This window comes from Geotrypetes seraphini, chromosome 10 (assembly GCF_902459505.1).
Source record: "Geotrypetes seraphini chromosome 10, aGeoSer1.1, whole genome shotgun sequence".
In the NCBI taxonomy this organism is placed as follows: domain Eukaryota; kingdom Metazoa; phylum Chordata; class Amphibia; order Gymnophiona; family Dermophiidae; genus Geotrypetes; species Geotrypetes seraphini.
In genome coordinates, this window is record NC_047093.1 from 131,194,927 (window position 1) to 131,208,119 (window position 13,193).

General features: G+C 44.7%; 2 protein-coding genes across 5 annotated transcripts in view; one reads left to right on the forward strand and one right to left on the reverse strand.

Annotated features, from left to right (window-relative positions):
* The window catches only part of LOC117367630 (gastrula zinc finger protein XlCGF57.1-like), a 158,799-nt gene that overhangs the window by 45,441 nt on the left and 100,165 nt on the right, over positions 1-13,193 (forward strand). The gene's annotated exons all lie outside the window — the stretch shown is intronic.
* The window catches only part of LOC117367623 (zinc finger protein 84-like), a 61,014-nt gene that overhangs the window by 41,795 nt on the left and 6,026 nt on the right, over positions 1-13,193 (reverse strand). For 2 of the 3 annotated variants that reach the window (XM_033960365.1, XM_033960363.1), the window contains exons 2-3: positions 11,532-11,643; positions 9,897-10,004 (exon numbers count right to left, since the gene is read on the reverse strand). In XM_033960365.1, the coding sequence (XP_033816256.1) occupies positions 9,897-10,004; positions 11,532-11,643 (220 nt within the window). Of the gene's footprint in view, positions 1-9,896; positions 10,005-11,531; positions 11,644-12,019; positions 12,166-13,193 lie in introns of those variants that run through there. The other variant, XM_033960364.1, reaches the window with a different exon arrangement.

Below are 13,193 nucleotides of genomic sequence, written 5' to 3' on the forward strand. Positions count from 1 at the left end.
CTACTTTACGGAGAGGGTGGTGGATGCCTGGAATGCGCTCCCGAGAGAGGTGGTGGAGAGTAAAACTGTGACTGAGTTCAAAGAAGCGTGGGATGAACACAGAAGATTTAGAATCAGAAAATAATATTAAAGATTGAACTAGGCCAGTTACTGGGCAGACTTGCACGGTCTGTGTCTGTGCATGGCCGTTTGGAGGAGGATGGGCAGGGGAGGACTTCAATGGCTGGGAGGGTGTAGATGGGCTGGAGTAAGTCTTAACAGAGATTTTGGCAGTTGGAACCCAAGCACAGTACCGGGTAAAGCTTTGGATTCTCGCCCAGAAATAGCTAAGAAGAAAAAAAAAAAAAAAAAAATTTAAATTGAATCAGGTTGGGCAGACTGGATGGACCATTCGGGTCTTTATCTGCCGTCATCTACTATGTTACTATGTTTTTAGGGAAAAAGTTAAGTTTACAGTAAAATGTGGACGGTTACAACCCCCCAACCCCCCCATAACACCGGCGCGATCTCTATTAAGTAAACTGGGGGGGGGGGGCTCCCCAACAAAACCCCCCGTCGGATCCCCTAAAAACTGCAATTTTCTTCGGCGCGCGCCTCCGGCTTGCGCTCAGTTGTCGGCGCGCGCCTTTGTCTTTCGCGGGGTTGTCTATGAACCGAATAGATGACCACTGGAGAGATTAAGGCATGCTCCCCTCTTACTCTCCCCAGTGGTCACCAACCCCCCTCCCCACCACCCAAACATGTGAAAAAAACAGTACATTCTATAGCCTGTATTACGAGGGGGTACTGAAAATTTCGCATCCCAACCAACCAACTTTCTAAATTCTAAGAATTTTTTTGCCACTTTAGCTGACAGGAGCGTTATCTTATTTTGTTAAGTGCCAATGTGCAGAAACAAAATTCTCCGTTTTGACGCCATTTCAGATCATTGACTGAACCGCATCCACATCGTTCTCTTCTTGGCTAGGGCGAGAACTTTTCAGCACTCCCTTGCATAGCTTCAGATGGCCACACAAGACAACCGAGCAGAGCAGAGTGGCACTCGAAGGAACACAGCGTTCCCCCGGTCATTCGTGGTCGGTGGTTCGCGGTCCCAGTCATTCGCGGTATTTTCCGACCGCCGTCCAGGAAGAGGGCAGCGGGAGAGGCAGGAGAGAGCAGAAATCACTCGCTGTATGCTCCGACCACCTCTTCCTACACTATAGTCGGGCCTTACCAATCAGGAGCTGCGCGTCAAAGCAGCTCCTGATTGGTAAGGCCCGACTTTAGTGCAGGAAGAGGGGGTCAGAGCAATCGGCGAGTGATTTCCCTCACTCGCCGGTGCTCCGGCTGCTCTCTCCTGCCTCTCCCGCTGCCCTCTCCAGTCTCCCCCACAAAAAACGTATTTGCGGTTTTTCAAGGAACCCCCGTGAATTTTGAGCGAGTACTGTACTGTAGTGAATGTCACATTTAAAGTCCCAGGTACACACATCACTATAACCTGCTTATATTGTATAGCGAGTCCTCCAAAACCCATTCTAAACCTACTGTACCTACATAAAGATGACACCTGCAGGCATAAGGACTATCGTTGTGGTGTACAAGTGGGTACAGTAAATTTTGGAGGGCTCGCTATACAATATAAGTGACATGTGTACCTGGGACTTTTAAATGCGACGTTCGCTGCAGTACCCCCTAGTGCCCCTCTGCTCTACTCAGATATCTATGTGGCCAGTTTGCTAAGAATGCTGGCTGCTTGGACATCCCAATAGCTTGTGTTTATGCATTTTTTTATTTGAAAATGGCCAAAAAAGATAGACATAGTAAGGGTCAAAATGTCTAGATAGATCATTAAAAAAAAAAAAGATAGGCGTCTTGCTGGGTTCATAGACAAAATCGCGCGAGACAACGGCACGCAGACAACTGAGCGCAAGGTTGACGGTGCGCCGAAGAAAAGCGCTATTTTAAAGGGTTCCGATGGGGGGTGTTGGTGGGGAACCCCCCTATTTCACTTAACAGACATCGCGCTGGCGTTGTGGGGGGTTTGGGGGGTTGTAACCCCCCTCATTATACTTGAAACCGAACTTTTTGCCTGTTTTTTAGGGAAAAAGTTCAGTTTTAAGTATAATGTGGGGGGTTACAACCCCCCAAACCCCCCCCCACAACGCCAGCGCAATGTCTGTTAAGTAAAGTGGGGGGGGGTTCCCCCCCACACACCCCCGTCGGAGCTCTTTAAAATAGTGCTTTTCTTCGGCGCGCCGTCAACCTTGCGCTCAGTTGTCGGCGCGCCGTTATGTCTCGCGCCATTTAGTCCCGTCACCGTCTTGCTGTTTTGAAAATGGGCATGTCCTCTACTAGATTTCTAGACGTCTTGCCCAAAACATCCAAACTCGGATGTCCTATCTAAAATGCCCCACTCAGCTGCGATAGCGGTTTTTAGCGCGCGCAGAACTGCCGTGCATGCTAGACGCTAACACCAGCAATGAGCTAAAATTCTGCGCGCGCTAAAAACGCTATCGCAGCTTAGTAAAAGGAGCCCGATCTATGTGTAAGTGTAGATTTCATCACATTCAGAGTGTACAGTGGTGCCTCGCATAACGAACGCCTCGCACAACGAACGCTGCACACAACGAACTTCATGTCTTGATTCACACAACGAACTTCGTTTCACACAACGAACTTCACACAACGAACTTCGTTTCACACAACGAACTTCACACAACGAACTTAGTTTCACAAAACGAACTTCGTTTCACACAACGAAGTCGCCCGAGCTGCCGATGTATTGCATCCTTCCGCGCAGGCACTGCAGGCAGTCGTTAGTCACTGCGCTTAACTGCCCTCTCTCACTGTATACAGTCGTCCTTTTAAGATAAACTCAATATTTTTTATATATCATGGCTTCTAAAAAAAGCAGGAAGGTGATTTCTGTTGAAATGAAACGGGAAATAATTAGAAGGAGTGAATGTGGGGTAAAACAGTGTGACCTCGTCAAAGAGTTTGGCCTCAGCAAGACCACCCTTTTCACCATTTTGACAAATTTATCTTTTTTTATGTCATCTTAGCATATTTTATGCTGCAGAACGAATTATTTTTTTTAACATGTATTGTTATGGGAAAACGCGTTTCACATAACGAACTTTTCGCATAACAAACTTGCTCCTGGAACGAATTAAGTTCGTTGTGTGAGGCACCACTGTATATTATTTCTCTGTAGTTTGGATTCTTTCTTGAGTTCTCAGGATACTTGCTTGACTGAAGATTTTATCACATTGAGAGTATTTGTGTGTTTTTTCTCCAATATGGATTCTTTCATGAATTCTAAGGTTGCTTCTATGAGTGAAACATTTATCACATTGAGAACAGTTATATGGTCTTTCTCCAGTGTGGATTCTTTCATGGGTTCTGAGGTTATTTTTTTCATTGAAGCTTTTATCGCAGTGAGCGCATTTATATGGCCTCTCCCCAGTGTGGATTCTTTCATGCGTTCTGAGGTTATTTTTTTCATTGAAGCTTTTATCGCAGTGAGAGCATTTATAGGGCCTCTCTCCAGTGTGGATTCTTTCATGCGTTCTGAGGTTATTTTTTTCATTGAAGCTTTTATCGCATTGAGAACATTTATATGGCCTCTCTCCAGTGTGGATTCTTTCATGCGTTCTGAGGTTATTTTTTTCATTGAAGCTTTTATCACATTGAGAACATTTATATGGCCTCTCTCCGGTATGGATTCTTTCATGCGTTCTGAGGTTATTTTTTACACTGAAGCTTTTATCACATTGAGAACATTTATATGGTCTCTCTCCAGTGTGGATTATTTCATGCATTCTGACATTTTTTACATTGAAGCTTTTATCACTTTGAGAACATTTATCTGGTTTCTCTCCAGTATGGATTCTTTCATGAACTCTGAGTTTACTTTTTTGATGGAAGCTTTTATCACATTCTAAACATTGAAATAGCTTTGCTCCCTGGAGGTTCATTTCAAGCATTTGTTTCTTTCTGGTGTTGGTTACTTCATGTCTTTCCAGTTGAAATGTCTGACTGAAGCTTGCATTACGTAGAGAACATTTTGATGGTTTTTGCCCTTTGTGAACTTTCTGATGAATTATAAGCTGTGATTTATACGTAAAACATTTTTCACATTTCGTACATTGGAATGACTTGCGGCTGGGAAATATTTTTTCTCCTGTCATGTCTGAATTCTTAGAGAACCTTTCTTCACTTGCAGTGTTCTGAAACAGGCTCTGATTGAGGTTCTGATCTTGTGTGAGATTTGAAAAGTGGACGGAAGTTCTCTCTTGTTCAGTGCATGCATCGAGTCTGACTCCATTCTGCTTTTCTTTCATGCTGGGTGGTGTAACTTTACTCATACCTCCCACACAATCAGCTAAACGATATGTGCTGTCTTTAGAGGGGTCTTTATGTTTCCATTCTTCTATCAGCTGCCCAATTCCCTTTCTAATTCTCTTGTTCCCAAATCCATCATCTGTTGGATAAAAATAAGAGTTATGCACATAAATTATACAGCTATTGAGTAATTTTGCTTTGCTAAGTCTCCACATGTTACGTAACAAAAAAAAAAAAATGGTATTGCATGTAGACATTTACAAGTGGGCAATAGCATGGCACCAGAGAGAAAGACTAGCCCAGACATGGGCAACTCCGGTCGAAACATTCAAGGTACTGAAGGGAATAGACTTAGTAGATAAAGACAGGTTGTTCACCCTCTCCAAGGTAGAGAGAATGAGAGGGCACTCTCTAAAGTTGAAAGGGGAGAGATTCCTTACAAACGTAAGGAAGTTCTTCTTCACCCAGAGAGTGGTAGAAAACTGGAACGCTCTTCCGGAGTCTGTCATAGGGGAAAACACCCACCAGGGACTCAAGACAAAGTAGATAAAGACAGATTGTTCACCCTCTCCAAGGTGGGGAGAACGAGAGGGAACTCTCTAAAGTTGAAAGGGGAGAGATTCCTTACAAACGTAAGAAAGTTCTTCTTCACCCAGAGAGTGGTGGAAAACTGGAACGCTCTTCCAGAGTCTGATACAGGGGAAAACACCCTCCAGGGACTCAAGACAAAGTTAGATAAGTTCCTGCTGAACTGGAACATACGCAGGTAGGGCTGGTCTCAGTTAGGGACCTAGGGCCCGCCGTGGGAGCAGACTGCTGGGCACAATGGACCACTGGTCTGACCCAGCAGCGGCAATTTTTATGTCCTTATGATACCAACTCGAAACGGCAGAATGTTGAATTAACTTTGCAGGCTGGGTAAGTTCCTTTCGCTTTCTGTACTCGTACTGCGAAGGAGCTTACCCAGCCGGAAAAGTTGTTCAACATACCGCTGTTTCCAATCGTTATCCATAAGGTTCCACAGTATAAGATACTCTTTTGGACCTCTGAGGAAGGAGAGATTCTTTGAAAGACGGGACCGTGTCGGGTCCGGGTTCTCCAACCTTTTTGGATACAAATTGTTTTATGTTCATTCTGATCTTTGTTCATTAAAGACTTGACGTCTTGTACACCATTCCTGCAGTTTTTTTTCCTTTTGCTTCTCATTCGACATATGCAATTCTGTTGGATTTTTTTTGTTTGTGTTTGCCATCCTATGTTTGGCCATACAATGCTTGTCATGCTATGGTCACACCATACCATCTTTGACATGTTAGGTTTTACCATGCTTTGTCATGTATGTAAAATTGCAACCCGTTCTCAGCTCTCCTGGGAGGACGGGATATAAAACCAAATAATACATTACTCATATACTTATAATTTACTCATACACATATAAATAAATAATATATTACTCATATACAGTGCTCCCCCGCGAATTCACAGTCCACGGTCCCGGTCATTCGCGGTATTTTCCGACTGCGAAAGAGAGGCAGGAGAGGGCAGTCAGAGCACCGGCAAGTGAAGGAAATCACTCGCGGTATGCTCTGACCGCCTCTTCCTGTACTAAAGTCGGGCCTCACCAATCAGGAGCTGCTTTGATTTGATTGGCGAGGCCCGACTTTAGTACAGGAAGAGGCGGTCAGAGCATACCGCGAGTGATTTCCTTCACTCGCCGGCGCTCTGACTGCCCTCTCCTGCCCCTCTTTCGCCGGCGGCCCTCTCCCGTCTCCCCTGCCTAAAAACTGTAATTGCGCTCTCCTGCCTTCACTCGCCGGCTGCCCTCTCTGTAATTGCGGTTTTTAGACATTCGCGGGGGTTCCTGGAACGGGAATCCCCGCGAATATCGGGGGAGGGCTGTACTTCACCCCTCAAAAAAAAAAAAAACCACTTCACAAATAACATACATTATAAAACAGCTCCAAATGCTAAATACATTAAACCAACTAACATCCACATTTCAATTTGCAGTATAAAATAAAAACAAAAGTAAAAATAAAACCAAACATAGCTAAACAAAATAAAATAGGGGTCCTTTTATTAAGGTGCACTAACCGATTTAACGCATGCTAAATGCTACGATGTCCATAGGAATATAATGGATGTCTTAGCATTTAGTGCACGTTAAATCAATACTCATCCAGGCACATCGCACATATTAACACTGTGATAATAGAAATAAAGGGAAAAAATAACTTCTGAAAAAAATTAGACATAGGAAAATAAAATTTCAATTTCAAGCACCATTTGGGATTCAAGATTCACAAACAGAATAAAAATGAAAAAAAAATAAAAATTCTAATTTCTACTGCCAACCATCTACAGTAGACTCTCAGTTATCTGGCACACATGGGGATTGGTGGATGCCAGATAACTGTAGTTTCTGGTTGCTTGAGAGTTACTGTAAAAAATAGTTTTGTCTCCCTTCCCACCTCACTCTATCATTCCCCCCATCCCCACTTGTAGGTCCAGTATCTGTTCTTCCCTTCTTTCTGGGTCAACTTCTCTTCCACTCCCTCCCTTACATGAAGCAGCAGAGCTGATCTTGAAACCCTCTTCCTTCTCTCCCTCCCTCCCTTCCCAAAGCAGCAGAGCTGGTCCTGACAACCCCCCTCCCTCCCTCTGTCCCCTGAAGCAGCAGAGCCGGTCCTGACAACTCCCCTCCCTCCCTCACTTGAAGCAATAGCACCGGCCCTGTCATCCCTCTCCCTTCCTCCCTCTGTTCCCAAAGCAGCAGCAGCAGCTGGTGAGCAGAGGAAGCGCTGGTAAACAGGCTGCTTTCAGCCTGCCCCAGCAGGGTCTTTCCTCTGCCGTGTCGGATGTGACCGGCTCCTCTGCTGCTTTGGGGAACAGAGGGAGGGGGATATCAGGACTGGCTCTTCTGCTTCAGGGAACAGAGGGAGGGAGGGGCAGTTTTCAGGATGCCTGCTGCATTGGGAAGGGAGGGAGATTTGTGGCTGCCGCAATGCTTCAGGAGCTGAAGGGAGATTTGTGGCTGCCATGATGGTTCGGGAGCTGTAGAAAGAGAGAGGGAAATTTATGGCTGCTGATACCTCTGGGGCTGGAAGAAAGGAGGGAGGGGGGCTGTTGGTAAGGAGAATGACTTTGGCCATTTTCTGAGGAGCGCAGGAGACTTTAATTTTTTTGCCAGTTGGCTGAGAGTGCCGGTTAATTAAATACCGATTAACTGAGATTCTACTGTATCAGCCAACCACAGTAGTGGTGGGAGGGTTACACGGATCCTCCTGTTCTCTTGCCACAAGCAACTCAAGACAGCTGATTAGGTTCAAAGAACATATAAGACTTGTGTGACAGAGCAGGGCACGGCGCTCAAGAAAGGATTTATACAAACACAAGTACCACACTTTGTAGTGTTCAGAACAAAAAGAACTCTTTATTAAACAGAAGGAAAGATCTTGTTTCTTCACAAGTTTCCCTTCGTGGTTTCTTTTCCTCAGATACAGCTGTGCTTTCCGTCTTTCCTACTACTTTCCTTTGACATTCTCAGTAGGGCTTGCCAGGCCCCAAACCAGTCTTTATCACAGTTGCAAGAAACAGTTTTATGCAGCATTCAATCACAGTTCTGGTCAGGCATTTGAACAGAGGCAGAGTTTTCTACATAGGAGAATTTTACCTCCAGCAGATTCTATCAGCAAAACAGGTCTGCTCTTCCATACAGCTTTCCTATGTTCCCTCTAGGGTCTCTCCCTAATGATTCTCCTCTGTGACAGATAAACACCTCCCTGCTGAACCCCCCACCCTTGCTTGACTCGGAAGGGTTACCTTGTTAAGGTAGAAGAGCCCTAGCCGCTTTAGTCTTTCCTCATAGGGAAGTCGACCCATCCCTTTTGTCATTTACGTCGGCCTTTTCTAATATCGCTATATCTTTTTAGAGATATAGCAACCAGAACTGCACACGGTATTCAAGGTGCGGCCATACCATAGAGCAATATCTTCTTTTTCAAGGGTCCCGCGGCAACAAGGGGGCATCCGTGGAAAATCAGGGGCGGGAAACTGCACGGGGACACCAGGAAATTCTTTTTCACTGAAAGGGTGGTTGATCGCTGGAATAGTCTTCCACTTCAGGCGATTGAGGCCAGCAGCGTGCCTGATTTTAAGGCCAAATGGGATAGACACTGTGGGATCTATTCACAGAGAAAGGTAGGGGAGGGTCATTGGGGTGGGCAGACTAGATGGGCCGTGGCCCTTATCTGCCGTCTATTTCTATGTTAATACAAGGGCATTATAGCATTTTCATCTTTGTTTTCCACTCCTTTCCTGACAATTCCTAATATTCAATTTGCTTTCTTAGCTGCCGCCACCTATTGAGCGGAGGATTTCAACATATCCTCAACAATGACACCTAGATCCTTTTCCCAAGCAGCGACTCCTATCACAGAACCAAACATCATAAAGCTAGAGTTCGGGTTCCTCTTTCCCACACGCATCACTTTGCACATGCTCACATGAAACGTCATCTGCCATTTTGACGCCCAGTCTCACAAGGTCCATTTGCAATTTTTCACAATCCTCTTGCCATTTAACAACTGTGAACAACTCTGTGTCATCAGCAAATTTCATTATCTCACTAGTTATTCCCATCTCTAGATCATTGATAAATATCTTAAAAAGCAGCGGTCCCAGCACAGATCCTTGGGGAACCCCACTATTTATCTTTCTGCATTGAGAATATCGACCATTTAAATCCACTCTGTTTTCTGCCTTTTTCTAATTTCCTCAAAAGTCTTTCATGAGGTACTTTGTCAAATGCCTTTTGAAAATCCAAATACACAATATCAACCAGTTCATCTTTATCCACGTGTTCATTCACCCCTTCAAAGAAATGCAGTAGATTGGTGAGGCAAGATTTCCCGTAACGAAAAACATGTCGGCTTTCGCTCATTAATCCATGCTTATGTATAAACAAACCATTGTAAGGACAATAAATTTATTAAAATATCCACATATTTCAAAATTAAAATTACAAGTACACATATGTAACAGTGCAAGATGTGGCAGGCATTTAACAAGTCCTTTATAATGAAATATATACTGGACACCAGTCCTTCGGACTGTAATGTCCTTTATAATAGTCTCTACTGTTTTGTCAAGCACCAACATAAGATTCACCGGTCTATAACTTCCCAGATCACCTCTGGAACCCTTTTAAAAAATCAGCATCATGTTTGACACCCTCCAGTCTTCCCATATTATGCTGGTTAATGGCACATGAAAAGACAGAAACAGACCACCCTGAGCTCATTCACTGATTCTGAACATCCTCTCCTCCAGTCTCTGCCTTGATTCCCTTTACTCAGATCATATTCACTAACCAACAAAACTCTGAATACCCAGCTGGAGACCTGAACCTCACGTCTGGTAATTTAAGAAAACTGAATTGTAATTACTAAGAGACTCCTCTTTTTCTGTCAAGTTGAAAATCACTAGCAACATTCAATGTCTATGTGAAAATTTAGAAATACTCCACAGTATATAACAAGGATTTGATTATAAAGGAATTCTTGGCTTACCACGCTTGGTATCAGAATCCTTCTCTCCTCCCTCCAGCTGGTCACTGTCAGGATCCTCTTCTATTTTCAGGATCTCTACTGTGGGCTTAGCAGTGTAACCTTGACTACCTTTATGAAGAATGGAAAAATAACTTCAGGTATTAAATGAAACCTCAAGACCTAAGAAAAAGAACACCTGGCTATAGGACCTGCTTAAGCCATGAGACAGGTTTTAAGCACTGGCACGGGGCACCAAAAGCCTACCTCACTGGTTCACCCTTCACAGCAATGAGAGGGTGGTCCTTTGGTTCACGGTGCCATGGCCTCTAGAGCGGGCACTAATTTTGAAAATGTAAATATCCTGGTGGAAGGAGTTAAGGACCTCTGTCTCTCTGAAAATGAACCATGACATCCAATACAAACAGATTTTTACATTAAGGTCATTAAAACTGCTACAGAAGATGCTCTTTGTTATAGGATCCCACCTCTCTTCAACCGGTGATGGGACTAACGCGTGCGGGACAAATGAGCTCAGATAAATGCACGCAGGACATCAGCGCACCAGATTACAAGTTAAATTTAAAGTGCTCCGAGGGGGGTATATGGGGGAAACCTCCCCCACACTTTACTTAGAAGTGTTGGCGCTGCCCTTGGGGGTGGGGGGGACCCCCCACACACACACTTAGAGAGGAAACTAATTTTTCTCTAAAACAGGGAAAAATTACACTTTCCTCTGTAATGGGGGTGAGTTTCCCCCCCCCCCAACGGCAGCGACAACACTTCTAAGTAAAGGGGGGGTTTCCCCCCACACACACCTCCTCGGAGCGCATTTGTCCGAGCTCCTTTGTCCCCGCACGCTTTCATCTATGTACCCTTCAACCTGGTACTACCAATCTGGGTCTTCCGATTTCTCTTCCCCCTGCTACTGCCAAAGGCTGGGTTACAGAATCTTCCTCTCACCCACTATGATTATCAGTGGTCACCTTCCTTGTCACCCCTTCTGCTACTTCTTTTGGAGGCCTGTCTCCACATTTGCTTCCAGTGATAGAGAGGAGCCACTTTGCTATCCCTTCCTTTTGGCTCCATCTGTACTACCGATGCCATGTTGAATCATTCTGCCTTACTCCCACCCCTTCTGCTCCCTTCTTTCTTGGTGTTCATTCTTCCTGCTTATCCTACTGGGGACCTTCTTTCCTTCGGCCTCTTCCTGTAAGACCATAAACCGCTTCGAACTTCATGGTATAGCGGTATATAAGAAATAAATTATTATTATTATTATCCTGCCTGCCTCTCTGCAACTGGAAGCACTGCATTGCTCACAGAAAACAAACTCTATGAGCAACACCAAGAGAGGTCAGAGAAAGTGAGAAGATACAAGGAAGATTATAAAAACTGATAAAAGGTGAGAGACAGTAAGAGTCGATAGATGATGAAAGGAAGGGACAGAATGACATAGGAAAATGCCGGAGGAGAATGAGAAGGAATGAAAGGAAAAAAGGCAGATCCAATAAGGAAATTTGAAATAAGGGAAATAGAACAAACACATTATCCTCATAACAAAAGTCAGAAGCATTCCAACAATGCCTGGGCCAGAGGAGGTGTCTTTCTTGTAGAAAAGGTTTGCATGACCCCATTTCTCGCTTTAAGCTACATCACCTGCTTCCTGCAGTTCCTCATATGTGCCTGTGGGGGGCAGATTTCCTCTTTCCTCAGATTCCTGAGGCTCAGTCTTGAATCTCTCCTGCTCCATTCCGATTAAAATGTCAGGCTGTTATATGAAAAAGATATTACAGTATATTTAGAAAAGTTACCCCAGCATACATTGTAAGTGCTCAGAATTATAGTTTTCTTAGGCTCTTCCACCAGTACAGAGACAAAAAGAGGGGAACTGCTGTACTGATTGTCATTAGACATCTATTCTAGGGAGGAAGTGACATCATCAGGGAAGATGGCAGCATAACTCCAATGCATCGCCTTTAGCCAGAGCAAACACCCTCAGAATTAATAGAGTGAGTGTGTGGCAGGCTGACTGGCTTTAAAAGGCTGACCAGGATTGCCAGGAGAGATCAGCACTCGGCACACTGATTGAAAGTATAACATAAGCTTTATTGTTCACAGTTTTGAGTTTAATAACATTGGCTTACCTCAGTCAAATCACCAATAGTCCAACCAACAATTGTCTCCTCTGGACAGTCTCTCTCTTAGTGGGAGCTCTCCTCCTAGAGCTCCTCTCGTGGATAGTCTGTGCTTCCCAAGGCTTGTATCAGCCTCTAGCTAGGGAAGCTGGGCTTTCTTCTGGACCTCTCCCTCACTAACTCCTGCTATTCTATTTAACCCTCATTTTGGCTGAGCCCCACCCTTCTGACTCAGCAGGATTACATCGGTCTCCCAGAGTACATCAGTACTGAGCTGTAGAACTCGGTGAACTGGGACATACAGTTCACTTTGGCGCCCCCTGCTGCCCAATGATATAATTGAGCCCAAGTTGAGGGAAACCCCCTGAATCTGTTATAGAGTGGCCCATAACATTTGCAGTCGCTAGTGGTGGTTAATTGGTGGTCTGGAGAGTGAGATGGCGACAAAGAAGAAGGCGGATAGGGGAACCACGAAATCAGGAGAGAAGTCTGGAGGGTGGGGACCATGTGGTACTGAGACAGTGGAGGATGGAGGTGAAGGCCTGCTGCGTGTGATCTTGGACAATGAGCTGATGGACCCAGTTTTGGTGGAAACTCAACAACGAAAGTGTCTCTCGGAGCATGGGTGAGGGAGGTGACATCTGAGATTGCACTGGTGAAACTGCAGATTTGGAAGGCTATTCAGGAGTTGAAGATTGACCTTCAGGATATGGGTAACCCTTGGGTCAAATCGCTGATGGACATGGTGGAGGATGTGGCGGTGGGGGCCCAGAAAGGACAAGAGGATGTGCACTCGGAGTTGCAGCCCTTTACCGATAAAATTGAAGATTTGGAAAACTGCACCCACTGTAACAACTTACGGATGCAGGGCCTACCAGAGTCAGCAGAATATCAAGATGCAAAAGAGGTGGTGACCAATTTGGCAAGATGGTTACAGCAGGATGACATTTTGGATTTCCTGCTAGAGAGCACATTGGGCTCTTAGTCCCCACATTCAGGACAGACCACTGATGAGGAATTGTGGGATTTATAGGTGTGACAGGTGACAAGAAAGCTGAGTTATTGGATTAAAACATAGCAAACAACATGAAAAATGAGGTTAAATATATTTAAATTTTGGGATATGCAATGAGATTGTAAAGAAGGTGCATGAGACGTTGTAATTAAGGATTAACATTTTTAA